Raw genomic sequence first — 15,002 nt, 5'->3', positions numbered from 1 at the left:
AAATATTAATAGAAGAGAGATGGAGTTAAATGAGTTAAACCATTTCCTTTGGATGACATGAAGTGAAAGAGAAAAAATGAGTGATATGAAGCTTATATGGAGTTAGAATAGTTAGAGTCTACCTCAAGGCCTAAGGATACGAATTTTACTTTTTCTATGTATTTCTTTATATTTGAAATAAATGTCGAAAAGCTATACTTTAATAATTCTGTTCAACTTAACATCTAATAAAGTAGAATAAGCACAATATGGTAATTTGACTTTGGGAGTTTGGGGTTTGAAAAGAAAAGGATATAGTCAATAACCACTTTCAATATTTAACAAACAGATAAACGATACTTTGTCTAGGTTCAATGAATCTATGGGTGCATAAAACATAGGGATAATTCTCAAAATAGTCCAAAACAGGAGAGAGAAAACCAAAATAGTTCATTTGAGAGAGAGATTCCTAAAATAGTCCATACAAACTTATCTTCAATGTGACATTGGTAATCGTGATGTGAGATTTGTTAACCACTCACAGTGTGACACGTGTAAAGGTACGTGAAAGTTGCTCCCAAATCTGTCTGCACCGATAGTTTTCTGGCCAAAATCTTTTTCTCATAAATGCATCTCCTCCGACGCATTTCAAGTGAATTTCGTCTCATACGAGAAATTTCAAAAAAGTTGCAAAAAAAAAAACGATATTTTTCCAATGAATTTAGTCTTGTGAGATGATTTTCAAAAAAGTTAAAAAAAAAAACGATAATTTCTCAACAGATTTAATCTCCTCGGATGATTTTTATAGTTTTAAAAATATGGCAAGTGTTAAGAATGTGGTGGGTGGTGGATGATGGCGGTGGGTGGTGGTGGTGGTTGATGATGGCGGTGGGTGGTAGTGGTGGATGATGGCGGTGAGTGGTGGTTGTTGATGATGGCGGCGGGCGGTGGGTGGTGGTGGTGAATGGTGGTGGATATGATTTTCAAAAAAGTTTTTTAAATAACTATTCTTTTTATGCAAAAAAAAAGATAACTTTTATCTAAAAACCCTCGAATTTAAATAATTTGTAACAAAATTCATCTTTTCTGACAACTCTTCTTTTTATGCAAAAAAAGATGAAATTCACCTGAAATGCGTCGGAGGAGATGAATTTATGAGAAAAAGATTTTTGCCAGAAAACTATCGGCGCAGACAGATTTGGGAGCAACTTTCACGTACCTTTACACGTGTCACACTGTGAGTGGTTAACAAATCTCACGTCACGATTACCAATGTCACGTTGAAAATAAATTTGTATGGACTATTTTGGGAATCTCTCTCTTCAAATGGACTATTTTGGTTTTCTCTCTCCTGTTTTGGACTATTTTGAGAATTATCCCCTAAAACATATCTTTTTATAGGTAAAGGTTTTTAGTTTTTCATGCCATTAATTACTATAAAAGTAAAAATTATACTGTATAAGTTTTAAAAAATAATAATGTTGTTTAATAAATAGTTTTGAATATAAAAATATAAGTTTTACACGTTTTTATATGGCCCGATTGTTTTTTCTAACAACCATTTGGATCATCGACAGGCTACTCTGCTCACTCACTCGATCATTTTCATTCCACCCTTAAAAGAAAATCCGCCAGAGATTAATTAGAAAACCCTTAACATTACCTGAAACATTCTATTTTTTATCACATGTGGAACTTGAATTCCCAACCCCAATTATACTTCTTTTTTTGATCTATCGTTCTTTAAAAAATAATAATAATTAGTTTGTTTAATATTTTTAAATGTATAACATAATATATTTTTTAACTAAGTTTAATTAATAGTTTTTGTTTATTTATTCTCTTTTATTATGGAACAGAATTATTCTCTTTTTATTGTGGAACAAGATGTATTATTATTATTACTATTATTATTATTATTATTATTATTATTATTATTATTATTATTCTGTTTTGAATCATGAAGTTGTTACCATTCCTATTTACAAATTAAACGTACAATGTAATCAATGAAAGATGCGCGGTTTAAAAAAGACTAAACGCATGAGTGTCCAGGTTCATTGAACCTACCTAGTCTATGCATCTATGGTTCACACATCATGATGCATCATCATCTATGTATATCCTTTTTCAACTTATTATTTTGTACAAACTGAACCTGCCTACTGGTGTACGTTTACGGTATCAACTTAAAAGCCGTGTACCGAACTAATATTAGTATTTATAAAACTGATTATTAAAGTTTATTATGTTTTTTTTTGGTAGTCGGATGCATAAGTAACACATGAAAAACGAGTATGAAATATTAGATAACACATATTTTACAAGTGTACTTTTACTTCCGGGGTTTGTCATGTAACCCAGCCAATTAATTTTGTTTTTTTTTAAATGTCTGTGTGTTCTTCGTTTACTATGTATAGGCAAAATCATTGAACGAGTATTTCAAAGATACTTCTAAAGTTTAATTAGATAATTAATAAAAAGAAACACAAGAACAAGTATATATATGCAATTAGTGATGAAAACAACATAACAAAATTGGACCATATACCTTCCTTGAATAGATATAAGCAATCAACGTTTCACTTGATTGGTTAAATTAGACATTTAAAATAGACAGTTATAATTTTAGTTAACAATTACATTAGGCCATGAGGTATACTCTAACTTATCTTAAGTTCACATAAGCTCCACATCACTTGTTTTTTCTCTTCACTCCATGTCATTCAAAGGAAATGGTTTAACCCATTTAACTCAATCTCTCTCCTATTAATACATAACTAAAATAAAAAATTAATTAGTAATTAATACATAGTAAATGCACATTGTTCCTTTTAACCCGTTAAAAGCATAACCCATAGGCCTTTTTAACACACTTAACATAAGTTGGGAGTGGTTTAATCCATCTTTAAAGTGCCATGTCATTTTAACCTTTGTAGGGGTTAGAGTATACCCCATGGCCTTATCAAAAAATACCTAACACAACTTTATTACTGGTAACTTAACTACCACTGACAATCTAGTTTCTGTTAACAACCCAGTTGTTGCTAGCTAGCACCTAGTGATCGTTGATGCTCACTTACAAACTACATTTTCACACACGGACAAAATTGCCACCGATCAATAGCAAATTTCTCATACAATACTTTTAACTTATACGATGTTTATTCATTTTTCACATAAATGAATAACACCTAAAACCGTCAAATGTTTTCTTTAACGTTAAATATTAAAATAGCTAAAAATATGTGTGTATATATATATGTATATAAATTATTTAATAATTAAAATTGTCATACCACCTTTTATTATGTAGATATTTAAAAAGGTAAGAAATTAAAAAAAAAAAGAATCATGCCTCATGCATGCTTCTTTTACTTCATACATACATCATCCATACATACATGTCATATCCATGATTATGATGATGATGATGATGATGATATCAGTTACTTTCATCAAATGGCTGGTAAATGCTCCTTCTATAAATAGGCCTCTTCCTTACAATTTATCATCGCATCATTCATTCATTCATTCACCCGGCATTATTAATAATAATATTAACATACTCGCCGGAATATTCCACCAAAACCCTAGCTTTCCGTTCAATCATATATCTTCTCTTCTGCAAATCGTCTGACGATCAGCTTGTCAGATTGTTTAACCGCTCCACATTACTCTAATTTGCTTCTTCCTATTACGTAAGCATTCAATCAATCAATTCATGTCTTCTTATTTTTATAATTTCTGTTGCTATACATATATTTAGGTATATGTATAAATGTTGACAAAATAACTGATATTTGAGAATTTAGAAATTATAATTGGATTTGGTTGATCTGATTGGTACTCTTAGCTATTTTGGATTCTATATTATATTATTATTATTATTATTATTATTATTGAAGTCAATTATGAATATGGTTCCAGTCACTTGTGTGTGTGTGTGTATTTTATTATTATAAACTTATTATGAACACAAAAGTAAAATCAGAAACGATTCATGATTTGGCCTAGTTTTGTGATAAACCCTAAAAGGTCTAATTTGGTTTTTGCTACTTTATATTATTATTATTCATTTGTATAGATGGTAACAAAATCTATACCAATTTTGATACATTTGACAAAAAAAAGAGTCAAATTTGAAGTAAAAAAATAAAAATTCAATGAAATTTTTAACTATATAGTGGTATTTTATTTAAAATAAACTTCTTTTGCTTTGCTGATTAATTTGTTCTTGACAAAGCAGAGCAGCACATATATGATAAATTTATAATTATGTGACTAATGTTTAAACTGTTTTAACAATTTGTAGTTTGTGAAGAGTAGAAAATCATGGTTTTCTGGGTGTTTGGATATGGCTCATTGGTGTGGAACCCAGGGTTTGAGTATGATGAGAAAATCATAGGGTACATCAAGGATTACCACCGCGTGTTTGATCTTGGTAAATATTTGTGCAAAATGTTTTAACTTTTTACCTTTTTATGCATCTCTGTTGATCTTGTTTAATGATCATATAATTTGTATGTCACAGCATGCATTGATCACAGAGGTACGCCCGAGCATCCTGCAAGGACCTGCACACTTGAATATAAGGAAGGAGCCATCTGCGTAAGTACCGACAATTCAGATCATACTGTTATCCATTTCTTATTAATTAATAATATTATATTTATTTTTTTTTAACTTGAAATGTCTTGTATTTTTCAGTGGGGAGCTGTGTATTGTGTTAGAGGAGGTGAAGAGAAGGAAAGATTGGCTATGAAGGTAAATATTGTTTTTGGAAGTTAAATCAATAATTCACCATAATATTGTTTTCGTAAAAACAATTAATTTATAGATCCAAAGAGGTTTAAAGTTTAAACTAACAGAAACAAAACATATTACATTTATCAGATTAATCTTGACTTATCTATTTTTTTCAAATTCATTTCAGTATTTAGAGAACAGAGAATGCGAGTACGATAAGAAGACCACTGTTGACTTTTTCAAGGTTAACATACTTCCAAGTTCCATATATGCATTTTGTCTTTTCATTTAATCACACAACTAAAAGTCTACATTTTTGTTAATTCTTGATTTAGGAAGGGGAGACCGACGAGCCTACTTTATCAGAAGTCATAGTGTAAGTTGTTACAGCTTATTTCAATTCCATGTAAATCTGCATATCTAAAGTTTTGTATAATAAAATGTGTTACTTGTTACAGTTTCACTTCCACTCCAGACAAGGAATCAAACAAGTACTACCTCGGGCCTGCACCATTGGAAGAAATGGCAAGGTAACATACTAATTACTATTCTGTAATATTCATCTGTTTTTAAATCTGTGATTATTGGCCAGTTTCAAATTAATTTACATTTTCAGACAAATTGCTACTGCTTTTGGCCCGTGTGGAAACAACCGAGACTACATTTTCGTGCTGGAGAAAGCGATGTTTGATATTGGTGCGTTACTACTTACATTTCCACTGTGGTCATTTCAAGTATTTTTCAACTTTATTCATGCCCATTATGTGGATACCATATTCTGGCCATTTTAACTTCTGTTTGTCCTGCAAAAATTCATTGGTTCCGTGATAGGGACGTCGAGTTTTGGGCATATATCCCATCTAAAATTACCTTTTTGTCCCTTGTTATCTATTTGCTTTTGCTCCACTAGCTTTTTGTGTTATCGTTCTTGATGGGCATCTTTAACAAACAAGAAAAGATTCTATTACAATCTCTTTCGTTTATCATGCACGTCACTTCAAGCATATTAAATCTTTTCATCGTCCTACCGGCATGCTTTGTCCCCACAAATTTTATTCCAAAATGCCCCCGAGAAAATTGGAACGTCTTCTTTTTGGCATCTTATCGTTTAACAACCATTGCGTGAATAACAAAAAAAAATTAAAACCGTTTTTTACTTCTGTTAAACAGGTCATGAAGATGACATGGTCATAGAGTTGGCAAATGAAGTCAGAAAAGTACTTGGAATCATGGATCTGGGAGCCTGGAAAGAAAACAGCAGCAACAGATTAACCGGGCCTTCTCTTAAGCCTAAGTCCCCGATGTCACCTCATAAACTGCTTCACCTTCCTGAAGCAATTGCCTTGGACACCAAATAACGCGAGAGCACGAGCAATAACTTGGTTTACTTAACCCTATTGATATATCTGGCAATAACATGACACACCGCGCTTAATTACTTCCGTTTTTAGTCTGTTAACCGATCGGCCCTTTGAATTGGGTTCGTTACTTATGTTAGTTTGAGTACTTTCTTATTATGAAGGCCATAGAATTGAATGATCATATTTCCATTTACATGTTTATAAGTTGTTATAAATGCTTGAATGTGTAGTCTTTAATTGGTTGGTGTGAAATGGTTTGAGAGAAGTGGATAACAATGAGCCATGGACCACCTCATAAGCACCATAGGCTTTAAGTTCATGGACCATTGTGGCCCCTTAATGTAGAGCTATAGCTTACAGGGTACCTTATGCTTAGACCTGTACTACTAGTATTTAGGACCACCTCATTGTTATGATGGTATCATATACTCCAAGTAGGTTATGGCCATATTATCAAGGCACCAACTCACCAAGATATTTGTGGACCAAGTTAAGTTCGAATTCGACTTTTGATTCTTTGGTTAGGACATGAACTCCATACGAATCAGGGCTAGGTACCCAAGGGCCTTTGGCCTAACGGTGTCAAAGTATTGGATAAGACTTTGCTTTTTCGAGTGGTGAGGGATCAAATCTCATGAGTGACAAAATTTAAAATAAAAGGGCGTTGAAAAAAAAGTTACCCGAGAAAACCCGTAACATCAATCACAAGATTTGCATGTTGCTAACTAACAGGTCCTAATTTTCTAACATGCCATAAATTATAGCATTATAATGCTCATCTGGTGTGATTTTAAAATTCTTTCTATGCAACTTGGTACTCTTGTTGCATCAGGCATGCTTTAGAAATTAGATTAATAACTAATAAGCTAATGATATTCAGTAACCATGGTTACAGGATAATAGATCATACAAAAAACATGAATACCGTTTAATAAAGTTTGAATTTGGATAAATAAATCATAGTTGTAACATTTGTCATTTTTTCGGTTTAACTTGCATTTGTATTTGTATCAAAAACCCGGCCTGTTTTGATCTTTTGGACTCGTCGTTATTAATAAAATATTGGATTTTATATTCGGTTATGTTTCACAAATGTCGGGTCAAGAAGACATCCTTTTCGATACGCTAAAACACCTCTTTATGATGAAAAATGACTTAAAACAAACTTTAGGGACTATTATTGTCAATAATCAAAAGCTTGTTTGACCATTTTAACCAATCACATGCAATTTTTCCATATGAATAAACCATACTCTTACCATTATAAAAGCAAGGTTCCATACACCACTTTGGTTGTTCATCTTCTCCAAACTCTCTCTCAAATCAAAGTATTCTTTCTTCAAGATTCTTAATAATCAAGCAACAAATTTTCTTAAATTTTGTTTTGTTACTTACTAATTGAATCTTGTGGTACAACATATATATAATATGCACCCCTTGTTTCCTTCGGCTTTCATCTTCTCCGGCCATGGTCGGTTGAGGTGATATGCTACAAGGCAAGGCTTCATGGAGGACTCATTATAGTCATTGATTATATTATTTTCCTTTAATGCTTTACTAGTCTTGTTTATATTGTAAGTAGTTTAGTTTCTAATTCAAGTTTAAAGAGTTCCATGTATTGATCAATTCTTTATGTAAGTAATAAATAACATGAATAAAAAATAAACCTATGAACCTGTTACAGCAGAGAGAGTAGTAAGCGCAACAGAGAAGGATGTAGACGACATGGTTGTCAGCTTGGTCGAGTTCCCCTTTAGGATGTATAGTTAAGGATGGTGTTAGGGTTCTTGAGAGGAACCCGGTTTAGGAGACAGGAAGCACACAATATTGTTATGTGTGTGTGATTAGGTTATGATGTTAATATTTATCTCTCTTTATATACACCTAAGGGGAAACCCTTTATTAGTTAGTTATAGGTAATATGGCTCATCAACAATTACCAAACTAATATATAATAAGGTATGGTTAATATTTTGATCTATTATAATATAAATAAATGATTATAATGGCCATATATAAATATATATAATTATATATTTAATCTTACATTCTCCCACTTGGCCGAGTAATCATTTATTATGAGTATTAGATAAGCCTGATAAGGAGTTAACACTCATTTTAGCTTTAAACTTAAACTGGAGCAGAGAAATACAGTCATTGAACATCAGCTCAAGACCCCCATTAATCATACTACAGTCCTTATTTAAAATCTAAGTAGTTATGATCAAAATTTTCAAGTAAGCCATTCATAACGTTTGATTTGTATATTAATTCGTCTATATGTCATTATGCATTGATTTGATAGACCTAAACCTCTCCGAGGACATGGTTGAGGATAGGAATTTGTGGAGAAGTAGAATTAAAGTTAAGGATTTTTAAAGAGAATTGAATACCTTAGGGCTTAGACTTAACTTATTTAGGTCACATACCATAATGGTATTTCCCTTACATATATTATTATTATTATTATAATTATTATTAGCTTTTATATAGCTGTTAAACTGTGATCTTATTATTAATATTATTATATTTAGTAGTAATTTTTATATAACTGTTAAACTTTGATTTCCTTTATTTTGCTTCATACACATGTACTTAGAGCCGATGGTCTCTCTGGAAGTCACCTCTTTATTCCTTTGGATAGAGGTACGGTGTGCCTACATCCCACCCTCCCCAGACCCTACTTATAGCTTTGCTGTCGGTGGGATTTTACTGGGCATGATTGATTGATTGATTGATATGTCATTATGCATGCAGAACATATTAAGAGACGTACAAAATCAAAACAGATGAGGAATTTTAATAGTTAATCATTCATAGTATGATATGCAATTGCGCATAGTCATCAATAACCCGTCATAAGCGCTTTCATAATATTTATGGGTGAGACTTTTAGTTATCGGATACTTAAGCATATCATGAATGTATTCGATACGAAAATTTAGATTCCTCAATTTGTTCATAAACAAATAATTAGTTTCATATCGAAATTTAATGCAGCACCTCTCGAACTGTTACTGTTTGAGAAAACATGGTAGCTGACTTTATCACAGTATTTCTTCAATATATATATATATTATATGGAGTTAATAAACTTATGAGTCCACTGATAAATTTCAACAACATTTATCGCTAATTGCGTTGTGATTGATCAACATATTATATCATTATAACTTAGATTGTTGTTATCAGTTTATTATGACTCCTCCGTGGAATAGATTTATCTGCTGACATAACAATATATCCCGAAAATTACATTATGTTATCTTTGAATATAACAAAGTTTAGAGTAATCAACCGGTTTGAGTTCTCACTTTTTTTTTAAATTATCTCAAATTGTTATGATATCTATCATGTAAGGGATATCTCTAAGATCTATCATATCAAAGTATGTATGAACAATGTTTTGATTTATGTATCATATACTTGTCAAAAGAATGTAATCTATATAAGGACAAGTTTGATTTAGCCGCTCCCACTCATTTTAAGGTAGGTACATTAATCCACTTGGTTCTTGATTAACATAATTGTATTTAGGTTTCATCATATTATGATGTTGCATAACCCATATACGGACTTTATTGACTTATAGTCTAAATGTTCTTTGACCTTCAGTTTATAACTTTTAGGTTGTTTTATGAACATACAAATGTGTAAGCAAATTGTTATGGAAAGTTGTTTTAATGTTCATCTAATGTAGCTCTAAACTATTTTAAGCTACTTGAACAATAACGATCCTCAAAGAAATATTTTGTAATATAGGTAATAAGATTCTTTGATGATTTATTCCCTCTTTAATATAACTTTTAATAATCAATCATGCATCTTAGTGTCTTAACATTTGTGTTAGGATTTAGTTTAGTTATGAACACCCTTATGTGTTTCAACAAACTCTCAAATGTTATTATGACTTATGGAGTCAATTTTGCTAATAATAGCTTTATTCCATTTAGAATAATGATTGATATTAATGGTTTAATTAGAAGAGGTCTGATCAGTAAGCTTTCCAACATCCATTTTAACTTTAGTTAGGGAGGTTACATAATCATCAATGTTAGTAGGTTTTAAAACCTAGATGGCCTCCTGAGTTGATTATTGGGTAATTTTGAAAGTCTCGGTTTTATGGATTAGCTCTTGGTTAGGTTGCTATCATTTTTAGGATTCTAAGTGTGTAAGAGTTGGTGCAGTATGGTATACAAGAGGTGTAATTGGAGTTAAATTTGGAGTAAAGTTAAATGACTCTCTTCCCCCCGCATCTTGTACTTCTAACAAGTCATTATAAGGACTTTTACTGCTCCCACTGACCTTAGAAACGTTTAGGAAATTAGCATGCTTAGGGTCAATATTTAAAGACGAATAGATTCTAATAGAGAAACAAGTTAATGATGTAAGTCGGCATAGTTTCTCTTGTGAGGATTCTTTTAGTAAGGAATTAGAGTATTTCCACATTTAAGAAACAATGAAACTTTTGTAAGAGTAGGAATAAATTCTAAAGAGATAAGTTTTGATGGAATAGTGTTGTGATGAGGCAATGTTTTGTACAAGAGGTGTAATTGAGATAATATCAAGTGTTCACTCCCCACCTCTTGCAAATCTTACAGATTATGATCAAGACACTTAATGCTCCCACTAATCTTTAATGTCTCTAGAAAAACTACATAAAGAGTTTCAATGATGTATGTGATGTGGGAATATGTCATATATATGTTAGACTTGATTTGATTTCATTAACGTCCAGATGTCATAATAAACTTAGGGACATATTAGAAGAAATCATATTAGGTATATATGAATGGATTTTTGTAAAAACCATGGACCATAGAAGTCAGATTAGATACAAGTAAATAGCTTTTTAAATGATAAAAGAATTATGTCTGAATATTCCATTTTGAATAAGTTCCATGAATGTCAGTAAAATATAGCTTATAGTGGACCCATACTTATTCCTTAAGCCAAATAATGTTTAGGGCATCAACACATGATTAAAATCACTAAGAATGAGATTAGATGAAATTCACCCTCATCAACCATGTCATGTTCTCTCATGAAATTTGGTTTTAATGGATGAATTTTATAAGTCTAATTTGTCTTTTGTTAAATTCTTATTTGCATGATAACAAAAGTTGTGAAAATATGTAGTATCATCTAATTCTATTTAATAAATGTTTCAATCAAGATATTGATAACAAATAATATGAGAGTTTAAGGTAAGAGTAACTTTATGTTGGCTATGCAAACCTCACAACTGTCATAATGTAGATTAAGTATTGATACTAAATTCTGATGGATCTCCAGAATATTTAAGGTATCATAAAACGTAATTAGAAGACAGTTTTTCATGGCTATAATAGCCTTAACATTTAAATTTTGTCACCAACATTTATGTTAGTTATTTGTTGATATCAGTAAAAAAAACTTATAGAACTAGATTCAACCTATCATGTTAATTGGAATATTAGGATTAGCAGACTTAAATATCATTAATATACGACTACTGCTTTAGCCAGATGTTCTTTTGAATTATGAATAGCCTTGTTACTTATGCCTAATATAATGACATATTTTTACAACGAGACTTCTCCTTAGAGAACTTAAAGCTGAAAGTAATACTTGTATTTTGTCTATGAACCTTAGAATTATCCTCTTTAAGGTTTTAATGGTAGTGAGTTGAATAACATCTTATGTTCCATTGCCATATTCTTTTCTTTTACATGTGTTACTAATCAACATACTCGTTTTTCTTTTGTACTTATGAGTGTTATCGTTGATACTTAAGGCAACAAATTGTAATAATAGAAACTTTTAGTATGTAATGCATTAGAAAAGTGTACTTATTTCCATGTGTGAACCCTTAACTTTATGGCCATGGTATTGTACATTATGATGTATTCAGTAATGTCATTTAACCTTATAGTTAGAACTTTTAAGGAGTGTATGAATCTTAGGAATTATTTTGATTAGTCTTAGGAAAAACTAAATCTAGAATAACTATAGTGATAGCATTTATTTATATAACTTCTTGATTATCATTATCGTAAGAGACAATATGATTGACTCATTCAATTTGTTATGCTCAAGTTTTCAATGGAATGATTGTTATTATAAAGAGCAGTAGAATAGTCATATCATGTCTTAAGGGATAACTAAAACTAAGAAGAGCTAAATATTATTGAAACTCTTTATGATGTAAAACTTATATTATGCTTTAATATTAGAGTGGATGATTTAGATGAGATAGTTATTTATAGAAGAATATATAGCGAGTAATGTTATGGGATATTAAATAATACATATTAAATTTATGATCATTAGCTTAATGAAGGATCGTTAATGTGAGAATCATTATATTTTATTAAAGATGTGATATGTCTATTATTAACATCAAACTAATAGACTATAATTAAAAGTTTTACTTAAACAAAAAATAAATCACCTTTGGGCAGAATTAAAATTTATTTAAATATGTGTGCAAAACACTTGTATCCCATCACCTTTGGGCAGAAGTGATACAATTATTTTAGTTATGCACATGCTAGTTTTGCTTGATAAAATGTAACACATCACCTTTGAGCTGAAGTGAGACATTTTTATCATGTTAGGCAAAAAACTAACAAAAGCTTTCAGTTAAACTTGAATGATATAGTAAATGTAACTCATCACCTTTGGGCAGAAGTGTTACATCAAAAGTTCATTCAAGTTAAGCCTTTATGTTTTGTAAAATTTTATAATATTTAAGGTTTACAAAACATTTAATTAGTTAATAGCAGAAAAATGTTTAGAGTAAGAATTTTTAAGTTTCCGGTAAAACCTTATTTTTCGGAATTAGTCCTCGGAAATTTTGGGTTCCCGAGAATTGCCAGTTTCCGGCTTTTAGCAGGTTTTTCAGTATTTGGGTGTTTACATGATTTTATGGAGTTTTTAGAAAAAATGTTGATTTCGGTATTAGTGAGTTTTCGGGTTTATGGGTTATGACCCCAAACCATTTTAGAAACTCATAAACTCCTAGAACACATAAGTTATTTTAAGCCCATAATACATGATTTTTAAATAACCTGTGAACCCGTAAACTGGTTTAAGCCCTTAACCCATGATATTTTCAAACTAAATTAATAATGATAAGATTTGGTTCAAATCTTTTTAATGATTAACAATTATATTTGTTTCCTATTTTAGGGGAATTCAAATCTTTTTAAAAAATATTAAACTTCTAAGTTATCCAAGATTTGAATAAATATATCCCTAAATAATCATTAACAAATTTTAATCTAGATTTTGAACCAACATATGTATAAATTTCGATAATAATTATGAACACGAAGAACATCATCGAAAATTTTAACAATTAAACATACAAAAAACCTGGAATCGAAATCTTTAAACATGAATTTAACAGATTTCAAAAATATTAGGGTTTACTAAATATGAATTTTAGCGATTTTAAACAGTTTCATATATTGTTTTCGTAATAGAACATGAAAAAGAAACCGAAAAAATTAGGGTTTATCAAGTTTTAGTCCATGTCTTCTGATTCAATTCCAGATTTAGAGAAAACATGAATAACTGATTAATCAACATCACCCTGATGCCACATGTTGATCAGTTCTTCATGTAAGTAATAAATAACATGAATAAAAAATAAACCTATGAACCTGTTACAACAGAGAGAGTAGTAACCACAACAGAGAAGGATGTAGACGACAAGGTTGTCAGCTTGGTCGAGTTCCCCTTTAGGATGTATAGTTAAGGATGGTGTTAGGGTTCTTGAGAGGAACCCGGTTTAGGAGAGAGGAGGCACACAATATTGTTATGTGTGTGTGATTAGGTTATGATGTTAATATTTATCTCTCTTTATATACACTCAAAGGGAAACCCTTTATTAGTTAGTTATAGGTAATATGGCCCATCAACAATTACCAAACTAATATATAATAAGGTATAGTGAATATTTTGATCTATTATAATATAAATGATTATAATGGTCATATATAAATATATATAATTATATATTTAATCTTACACCATGGTATTGGATATGAAGTCACTAGCCTCGGTTTTATCCTGAGTTTAGAACCGAACCAAGACCGAACTCTTGTTTACTAGTTTTGTTTACTAGTTTAGTTTGAAATAGTTAAATAAACATGTTTATGTAAGATTTGAATATTATAACTTTTAAAATCATTTTAATAGTTCTATGTTATTTGGGTGTGTGGCAACCATCCTCGGTGTCATTCCGAGTCAAGGACCGAACCAAAACCGAACTAAACCGAGTTCACTTGCTTAAAACACACAAGTGTGTTTTTGGCCACCGAAACTCATCTTTTCTTCAAAAATGTACTTTAAACTAATTTTAAGTTATTTTATCAACATACTTGGTGTGTCGGAATCCAACTTGATCTTATAACAAGTTTGGACCGGTGAAACCAAATACTCGTTTAACGGACGGTAAGGTTCTTTACAATAGAACTATATGCTTGGTTTAGTCTTTTGATTTTTATTAAGTTATCTCATAACATTTATCACTTTGGAAAGTTGACTTTGAGTTTAGTTAATTATCTAGACTCAAATTGACAAATCCGAACACTCGATTAAAACCTTGTTTTGGTATTTATATAACCAAGGGTCTTGCAATAGTGCATTATAACCCAGATAAGTTACTTAACATAGGTTGAGTAATATTTATGAATGAAATACCAAGACCCGGTTTTGAGTAAACTTACTTTTTAGAACATGTCTTTAATTTCCCAAATATTTACATTTTTAAACCATAAATTTCATTTATTTACTTTACTTATCATATTTTACTTTAAACCCTTCCAAGACTACATACTAACTTAAAACCCGTTTAATCTAGGTCTTGCTTGTTAACCCGATCTCCAATTATTCACGAATCAATCTTTCAAGTTACTTAGTTAA

At 30.7% G+C, this 15,002-nt stretch overlaps 1 protein-coding gene across 1 annotated transcript; it reads left to right on the top strand.

The window, feature by feature from the left end:
- Positions 1-3,523: 3,523 nt before the first annotated feature.
- LOC143602712 (gamma-glutamylcyclotransferase 2-1-like) lies at positions 3,524-6,304 on the top strand. Its single transcript, XM_077079735.1, has 9 exons — positions 3,524-3,680; positions 4,295-4,423; positions 4,514-4,590; positions 4,690-4,746; positions 4,916-4,972; positions 5,064-5,104; positions 5,187-5,258; positions 5,345-5,424; positions 5,899-6,304. Exons 2-9 carry the CDS (start codon positions 4,315-4,317, stop codon positions 6,084-6,086), a joined length of 681 nt encoding a protein of 226 aa, XP_076935850.1. The 5' UTR covers positions 3,524-3,680; positions 4,295-4,314; the 3' UTR covers positions 6,087-6,304.
- Positions 6,305-15,002: the final 8,698 nt, after the last annotated feature.

The sequence above is a fragment of the Bidens hawaiensis genome, unplaced genomic scaffold (genome assembly GCF_021521415.1).
Source record: "Bidens hawaiensis isolate Kalapana, Puna unplaced genomic scaffold, B.hawaiensis_p1.1 tig00001961_1, whole genome shotgun sequence".
Classification (NCBI taxonomy): domain Eukaryota; kingdom Viridiplantae; phylum Streptophyta; class Magnoliopsida; order Asterales; family Asteraceae; genus Bidens; species Bidens hawaiensis.
Note: the sequence above shows the minus strand (reverse complement) of the source record. Positions and strands in the feature narration are given on the sequence as shown.

What these genes read in the sequence shown, in the direction of transcription:
- LOC143602712 (XM_077079735.1), top strand. Translation starts at nt 4,315, where the DNA reads ATGGTTTTCTGGGTGTTTGGATATGGCTCATTGGTGTGGAACCCAGGG. An exon ending in CCACTGTTGACTTTTTCAAG is followed by an intron (nt 4,973 to 5,063) that starts GTTAACATACTT and finishes TTCTTGATTTAG; the next exon opens with GAAGGGGAGACCGACGAGCC. An exon ending in CCATTGGAAGAAATGGCAAG is followed by an intron (nt 5,259 to 5,344) that starts GTAACATACTAA and finishes TTACATTTTCAG; the next exon opens with ACAAATTGCTACTGCTTTTG.